Raw genomic sequence first — 8,811 nt, 5'->3', positions numbered from 1 at the left:
GTACAGGATAGAAATAAGTAAATGTTTTCTGAACCTACAGACTGTTTTTTTTCTAGGTGAGGGAAAAAATGAAAAAAAAAAAATTTTCAGATAAGTTAATCCTAGTTTTAAAATTCTTTATTTTTTTAATTCCTGAGTTGAGCACTGAATCTTTGTGTTAGCTTTGTTTTCCCCTAAAATTATATTAATTTTAAAAAAGTAAAAGAACAAATGGAGCTCTGTCAGTGTGTTCTGGAACAGCATTGCTCTTTTTTTGAAAGGTATTTTAGCTATTTATGCTCGGATTCGAGAACTCACTAAAATTAGGAAATAATTGTATCATCAATACAATTAAACAAATGTTTTAGAGACAAAAAATGAGCCACTGAGATGCTCGAGTTGTCTGTATGCCACGCAAGGCAGTGGTGTACAAGCCTTATGAGCGTTCTGAACTAATATCACTTTTGAAGAAAGTGCATTATAATAATTTCAAGTGAATTTTAAAAGAGTGCCTAAGCAGCTGAAAGGAATTTTTAGGTTCTTAACTCCACAGTACTGTGCCGAAACACTTGACTACTAAGTAACTATGGAATATTTCAAATATAATTCCAGTACAGTGGACCATAAACCAAGCGATCTTCCAAAATATAATTTTCACATTTTCCATAAATGCTGAATCACATCAATGCAAAAATATACAACTCAAAAAAAGCTGTGAATAATATTAATACAGTATCTTTCTTCCCCTATCTTTTCTTCTACTAACAAGCACTTACTTTTTGACACATTTGAGCAAAATATCTGCTCTTCCACAGTGATCTCTGCTGACAAGCCCCTCCATAAAGTGCAGACATGGCCTCTGCAGACTCGGAGATGGCTGTCTTTGGGGAGGCAGCTCCTTACCTGCGAAAGTCAGAAAAGGAGAGAATCGAGGCCCAGAACAAGCCTTTCGATGCCAAGTCATCAGTCTTTGTGGTGCATCCTAAGGAATCCTTTGTGAAAGGAACAATTCAGAGCAGGGAATCAGGGAAGGTCACTGTCAAGACTGAAGGTGGAGAGGTAAGAAACAAGGTTGAAGGGCACCGTTTGACTCCCAGTCTCAGCTTTTACCTGACATACATACATCTCCTTCTTCATCTGACAGACCCTGACCGTGAAGGAAGATCAAATCTTCTCCATGAACCCTCCCAAGTACGATAAAATCGAGGACATGGCCATGATGACCCACCTCCACGAACCCGCTGTGCTGTACAACCTCAAAGAGCGTTATGCAGCCTGGATGATCTACGTAAGTAGCAGCAGCAGTCTTCCTTTGGGTAGCTGGGAGGAACTGCTCTGCCGGGCTGAGTGGAAGCCAACGTGCTGTCTCCCTTCCTGCAGACCTACTCGGGTCTCTTCTGTGTCACTGTCAACCCCTACAAGTGGCTGCCGGTGTACAACCCAGAGGTGGTGTTGGCCTACCGAGGCAAGAAGCGCCAGGAGGCCCCTCCACACATCTTCTCCATCTCTGACAACGCCTATCAGTTCATGCTGACTGGTGAGTGGCTCCATCTGTCTCAGAAGGATTGTACCAGGAAATTCTCTGAAGGCATATTCTGTCTCAGTAAAGTGAGGTGACTTTTTCAAAGCTTTCATGCTTCTGATGCATACATACTGTTGTGCGTTTTACCATCTTGACATAATAGTTTCTATTATTTTAAATGAAAGACACCCCTGCACTCAGGGAGGTGTTTTGGACATTCTTTTTGTTGGTTGGTTAGTTTTTTTAAGTCAAGCTGGCTGCATGGGGTTGAAAACATTAAACTTACTTATGTTTTATTCTTTTTTTGTTGTTCATTGAGTTTAAGTATTGTATTTCTGCCTCATTCACAGATCGCGAGAACCAGTCGATCCTGATCACGTATGTACACCCCCTGCTCGGGTCCCTGCAGGGCTGCCCAGTGCCAGGGGACCTCCTGCCTGACCACACGCTCTCTGCTTCTCTCTTTGGTTTCCCAGTGGAGAATCCGGTGCAGGGAAGACTGTGAACACAAAGCGTGTCATCCAGTACTTTGCAACAATTGCAGCCAGTGGGGAGAAGAAGAAGGAGGAGCAGCAGTCAGGCAAAATGCAGGTAAATTTATAGATACTGGCTTGAATCAATGCTTTTCTCAGTTCTTGACATTATGTTTGGAAAGGATAACCAGCAATGATTATCGTCCTGCAGGGAACGCTTGAGGATCAAATCATCAGCGCCAACCCACTGCTGGAGGCTTTTGGAAATGCCAAGACCGTGAGGAACGACAACTCCTCACGCTTTGTAAGTTGCTTAACTAAATGATTAATGAAAAATAGTAAACAGCAGTGTATGGCAGTCATTCTGTTCTGTTGTTCAGCCATCATGTTTTCAAGAGTAAGACTGAATTTTCTTTTTATGACTTTACCTCTTATCCTAAAGGTAATTCTCCAGTTTCCAAAAACAGTGATTCTATGATAAAAATTAATTCTGCTTTGCATTGATATGCCAATTAAAATAACAGATTACATGCTTTTTTCTGTGATCATGTATTGCAGCATTAAACAATAGGGTTTTTTTTGTTTTACTTACATTTCTGTTTCTTTGCTAAATGACAGACAGAAAGAAAGAATGCCAGGAAGAAAAGGAGAGAGGTTATGGAAGAGAGAAAGAGAGAGATAGACAAAGAAAAAGAAGAATGAAAGTAGGAGAGAGAATGAAAGAGAGGAAGAAAGAAAGGGAAGGAAACTGACAGGGTGGTGAGAGAGAGAGTTTCTAATGGAATAATATGTTTGCTTATGTCAAATTTAATTTAAGTGAAAAGGCTTATTTGACAGCAAGACAGATTTAAGGAGCTGAGCTAGTTAAATGGCTATTTCCATGTCGTTAAAATGACTGATCTCTGTATTCCAGACATAATTAGAAGAGTTTGGCTAATGAAATCCACCCATTCCTTCCCATTTGTACATTGAGCATACATACAATGTACCGTGTGCCAATGTTGATTATTTTAATGGTCAAAAATGTAAAAGGAAACTTTATGTCAATGGTGGAAATATAACTAATTCATAAGAAAATGTAGAAATCTTGTGCCCAGCGAAGTAAAGGCAAAACTCTGAATTTCAGGTACATTTTTATGGTGCAAATCTTAAGGCATTTTTATTCCTTTAAAGGGCAAATTCATCAGAATTCACTTCGGTGCCACAGGAAAACTAGCTTCTGCTGATATTGAAACATGTAAGGCACTTTCCTGAACTGTTCACCATGGATCCATTCACCTATCTATCCAGATAACACCCTTTCCCCCAAGTATCCTACCTTCCACCTTTTTCTTCCCATCTTCTCCCTTCTATATTTTTTGTTGTTTCTTGATGTTTCTAATTAAATTTTCCCTCCAGATCTGCTGGAGAAGTCCAGAGTCACTTTCCAGCTCAAGGCAGAAAGAAGCTACCACATATTTTATCAGATCATGTCCAACAAGAAGCCAGAGCTAATAGGTAGGAAGAGTGACTAACCTGGAAGAAGATTGCTGAGCACCACCTCACACTGTTACTTGCTTGACTAAACTAAGCCTGCGTGTCCCTTGTTCTTACTTTCAGACATGCTCCTCATCACCACCAACCCATATGACTATCACTTTGTGAGTCAAGGTGAGATCACTGTTGCCAGCATTAATGACCAGGAGGAGCTGATGGCTACAGATGTAAGTAACAATTTAACAAGTTGTACCTATTGTCATCTCTCCCAGATAAAGCTTTTATTTTATTGTTCCTGTTGCAGAGTGCCATTGACATCCTGGGCTTCACTGCTGATGAGAAAACAGCCATTTACAAGCTGACAGGGGCTGTCATGCACTATGGGAACCTGAAGTTCAAACAGAAACAACGAGAGGAGCAGGCAGAGCCCGATGGCACAGAAGGTATCATCAAAGTCTCTGGTTGACCTGCTAGAATAGAAGTATAAGTAATAATTCCGTATTTGGAAGATGGAGAAAGAGAACAGTGGAAATGCGTGAAAAAGTGTTTGGGTAGAGCTAGTATATAGGTATGAAACTCCTATCCAAAATATATCCTTTTTTCAATTACTACCTAATCTTTATTTGAAGTATAAAATGCATATGTGTTCCTATTTCTCTCCTGGACTACCACAGTTCTGGAAAGCATAGCCTGCTCAGTGTCCTTATATTAAAGACCCACTGAGAAGAGAAAGATTTTTCAGAAAATATATTTCTGGTTGCCTTTTTAAGGAAAATGGGGGTGTTAAATTTAGTGCTAGAACTTCTCATTCATAAATCACATGTTGTTTAGGAATTTTGCCCAGGTGAAAAGGAAGTTTCTTTCAGTTAGTTTCTTCTCTTTTGGAGACTGAAACCCATTACTGTCAGTGCACAGTAGCATTACTTGAACATCAATCTAAGTGAAACATAGGTACACTATGCTACAGAAAAACTGACTTAGATTTCTACTTCTCAGATGACTTCTTAATCACTTAAATGTTACGTAATGCATATATGGTTTAAAATGACTAAGCCTTGTCTACTTCTTCCAAAGAATGATCTCAGATGTCTAGCTTCAGGACTGAATTTTTAGGTTTTGATCCTGAATGAATGAATGAGCCTGTCTTTCTGCCATAACAAGTCTCCAGAAAGAGGCAATTTTAGTTCTTACCTCTAATTGTGGAATGCATTCCTAGGGTTATAGCTGCTGCCAAAGAATACGGGCAGCCCAAGTAGCTAAGTGTATGTTTTTGATTACACTCAGGTGGCCAATCTGCTAACACTGGTGTTTGGTTGCCAGGGTTATAGATACCAATTAGCTCTGGACTGAAGTGATGAACTTCAGCTTTCAGGATGAATTTTTAACAAATACGTTGTTTCTAGATGCTTCTGTGAAGATTTTTGAAGACACAAATAACATGCAGGTGTACTGCTCTGAAAAGTTTTCAAAACAAAAATTATTTTTGTTTTAATGACTGTTGTGCTTCCTCTGAGATCCAGTAAGCAGAATTTGATCACAAGAGCTGCCTGCCTGCAGCCTTCTTTAGAGTCGGGTGCTTCTCTTCTGTTTGTCCGTACTAATTGTACGAGCGAGTTGGAAATAGCCTTTTATTTTTATCTGTATAACTAAATTTTAGTAATACATGTTGTCATTTGTCATCATAGTTAATTTTTTGAGCACCTAGGTGCCAGCTGGAATGTAATGAATGAAACATGATGGAAACTGATATTTAAACTTGATTTTCTTTTTTTAATCTTTAATTTTAACCTTTAATACATTCAGCATTGCAGTTGCTTTGGAAAGGGTTCATCACTCAAAATGCTGCATGTCTTGTTGGTCGTAATTTTTATGTCTCCTCAGTTGCTGACAAAGCTGCCTACTTGATGGGTCTGAACTCAGCTGACCTGCTCAAAGCCCTCTGCTACCCCCGAGTCAAGGTTGGGAATGAATATGTGACCAAAGGTCAAACTGTGCAGCAGGTAACAGCCAGCTGGTGACCTGGAACCTCTGGCTTGATTCACTCACTTTCTCTGGCTACTATTTTCCTTCTGCTGCATTCTTCTTTGTTTTAGGTGAACAATTCAGTGGGTGCTCTTGCAAAGGCTGTCTATGAGAAGATGTTTTTGTGGATGGTTGTTCGTATCAACCAACAGCTGGATACCAAGCAGCCCAGACAGTACTTCATTGGTGTCCTGGACATTGCTGGCTTTGAGATCTTTGATGTAAGGATTCCAGGTTTGAGGACTGCTCTTGCAGGGGAGATTGCTCTATCAGAAGACTTTCAAGTAATACTCTTCTGAAGGTTTGACATGCTAGTCATTTGCAATTTTCTGGAAAAAAACCCCTTCATTTTCTGTTGTAGCAGAAAGAAAAATCCTGAGAAGCTTCACCAGTAGAAGAACACTTCTGTTGTTTGTGTAGAAGTAGCAAATATAATTTTGTATGTTGTAATATTTTAACAGTTTGAGCTTAATGCTAATGATTAAAAAAACCCCAACATTACAATACTTTTATATAGTCACTTCTAGAGCAAAACTAGGATTTAGAGACACATTGACAAACACGTAACAGATTAAAGATCTGTGAATTGTTTAAAGAACCAAGGAATGAATAGATAAGTGTTTAATCAGAGATATCAACTGTCTAAAAAACTGGAAACCAGGGCATACACCCATCTTTTTGGTTGAAGAAAAAAATGCCAAAGTATGAATTTTAGGAGATGCACTAGCAATATCTCCTCTGGAAAAATTTCCATTTTCATTATGTAGGTATTTCTTTCTGGAGCTGCATATAGGTCCTGCTATGGTGCACTCCTGACAATACAGTTGTGTTTTAAATAGGGAGACTTATAAAGGGTTGAGAATGGTCAAAGTTGTACATGTTGATGATGGATGGTTGTTGGGTTTTATCCACTGGAAGTTTAACAGCCTGGAGCAGCTGTGCATCAACTTCACCAATGAGAAACTGCAACAGTTCTTCAACCACCACATGTTTGTGCTGGAGCAAGAGGAATACAAAAAGGAAGGAATTGAATGGACATTCATTGACTTTGGGATGGACCTGGCTGCCTGCATTGAGCTCATTGAAAAGGTAAATTTTTAATTCAAAATACCTTGTGTTTTCAGAAACTCATTATTTTAAATTAAAAAATGGTTAAATGCTATTTAAAAAGGTCTTTTTCATGGTTCTTTCATTAATTCACTTTTAGTTGTTGAAGCAACTCTTGATCTCTACTATTACTTATTATGCATTAGAGGTATTGCAAAGTCCACAGATAACAGTTGAAGTAATTTCTCACACACCTTCTCTGTGTGAAAGGTATCTCCGCTTGCTTGATTAAAGGATATTTTTTTTCAAAAACATAGAGCAGCTCCCAAAATAAAATAAAAATATTTTATTAAGGTTCTGGAATAAAGTTTTCTGGACAATACATTTTTTTCCCTAGCTGGTTCAAAGTAAAGTGAGTACAAGCCAATACAGTCAGTGACTGACCTTTGAATGCAAGAAACTGTATAAGATTTATTATAGTTCCTTATAATTTAGGGAGTTGATTAAAAGTACAAAAACTTAAGTAAATACACAATTGACACATTCGTGAGAGACATTTTTAAATATAATCTTTCTCTCCTCCTGATTTTTTAACATGGTTTTTGGTATAAAAAACATTCCTGAATCACTGTGCCAGAGTGTGAGTAAAGCACATGAATGTTTTAAACTCAATTCTAGAAAGATATTTGTTTTCATGGCAAGGTTTTTGGTTTGTTCCTCAGCTTCCTGGTTTTTACTATATGCCCTTTAAGACCAAGTCGTGACCATACTATTCTACAGGCATTATCTCTTCTTTATTGTACTATCTTCCAGCCCATGGGCATCTTCTCCATCCTGGAAGAGGAGTGCATGTTCCCCAAGGCAACTGACACCTCTTTCAAGAACAAGCTCTATGACCAGCATCTGGGCAAGTCCAACAACTTCCAGAAGCCCAAGCCTGCCAAAGGCAAGGCTGAGGCCCACTTCTCCCTGGTGCACTATGCTGGCACGGTGGACTACAATATCACTGGCTGGTTGGAGAAGAACAAGGACCCCCTGAATGAAACTGTCATTGGATTGTATCAGAAATCATCTGTGAAGACACTGGCTTTACTTTTTGCCTCCTATGGTGGAGCAGAAATGGGTTAGCTTTCTAAAATTCTTTTTTCCCCCAATATTTATGATATGTACAGAGGCAACAAAAAATAATATTAAAAATTATTTTTGTTTTTCAAGAGGCTAGTGGTGGTGGTGCTGGTGGTGGAAAGAAGGGTGGCAAGAAAAAAGGTTCTTCTTTCCAGACTGTCTCAGCTCTTTTCCGGGTAAAGTATGAATTTCATTATCTGGAAAGCAACATGAACACAGTTTCAAATCTGAGCTATCTGAACTCATGTTCATCTCATGACCTTGGTTTTATAATGAAATAATAATAAGTATGAAGTGAAAAGAAGTTATTCACTGACTTTTCCTAGAAATTATCTGTAGACATTTGGGATTTGTTTCAAGCCGTCTTCAGCTGACCTGCTGAATTTCTTTTGCAAATATTTCAGAATACGGGATGTAATATAAATATTAACCCTAGAAAGGCTTGTTTTAAAATTTTTATGCAGTAGAGTTTTATTTCCTCCAGACTAATGTGCAGAATTTCAAATTTACTTTTAATGAGAATGCTTGAGTATATAGAAGGTTTGATTAAACCTAAATTTTGAATTTGAAAGCTTCTTCCTCCTAAGTTTCATTGTATTAGTTTTTGGCATCTAGGTGCAGAGTATACAGAAGTGAATTTTTTAGATCTAAGCTGTACACATGACCCCACAGGAGAACTTAAACAAGCTGATGACCAATCTACGTAGCCCTCACCCACATTTTGTCCGTTGCATCATCCCAAATGAAACAAAAACACCTGGTAAGAAGCTCAAGCAGAAAGAAAACTTCCTCCAACACAACCATTCCCCTCCACACTGGAAACTGGTATTCATTTATGCCCTGAATTTCTAGGTGCCATGGAGCATGAACTGGTACTTCACCAGCTGCGGTGTAACGGCGTGCTGGAAGGCATCCGAATTTGCAGGAAAGGTTTCCCCAGCAGAGTTCTCTATGCTGACTTCAAACAGAGGTACGAGCACTGCACTTCTCAGCAGCATTGTAAGCGATGTTGGTTCATTCATGTAGGTTAATTCAGGCTGGACTCTGTTGTCAAAAATAACTATATATGAGCTGGTGGGGTTCAGTAGCTAGTGTGTGTTGGTTGTGAAAAATCAGCCTTATCTTCCCCTTATATTATATTCCACAGATACAAGGTGCTAAATGCCA

General features: G+C 38.8%; 1 protein-coding gene across 1 annotated transcript; it reads left to right on the top strand.

Annotated features, from left to right (window-relative positions):
• Nucleotides 1-799: 799 nt before the first annotated feature.
• Nucleotides 800-8,807, top strand: LOC104459562 (myosin heavy chain, skeletal muscle, adult-like; the record flags this gene model as incomplete). Its single annotated transcript, XM_010085599.1, has 18 exons — nt 800-1,038; nt 1,124-1,267; nt 1,360-1,516; nt 1,852-1,879; nt 1,978-2,092; nt 2,186-2,278; nt 3,148-3,211; nt 3,373-3,471; nt 3,574-3,677; nt 3,755-3,893; nt 5,332-5,450; nt 5,544-5,693; nt 6,391-6,561; nt 7,333-7,642; nt 7,735-7,820; nt 8,317-8,404; nt 8,497-8,614; nt 8,792-8,807. Coding segments are annotated over exons 1-18 (2,208 nt in total), but the record flags the coding sequence as incomplete, so codon positions are not given.
• Between the last annotated feature and the right edge of the window lie 4 nt (nt 8,808-8,811).

The sequence above is a fragment of the Pterocles gutturalis genome, unplaced genomic scaffold (assembly GCF_000699245.1).
Source record: "Pterocles gutturalis isolate BGI_N339 unplaced genomic scaffold, ASM69924v1 scaffold14555, whole genome shotgun sequence".
Taxonomy (NCBI): Eukaryota; Metazoa; Chordata; class Aves; order Pterocliformes; family Pteroclidae; genus Pterocles; species Pterocles gutturalis.
This window is presented reverse-complemented; position numbering and strand designations above follow the sequence as displayed.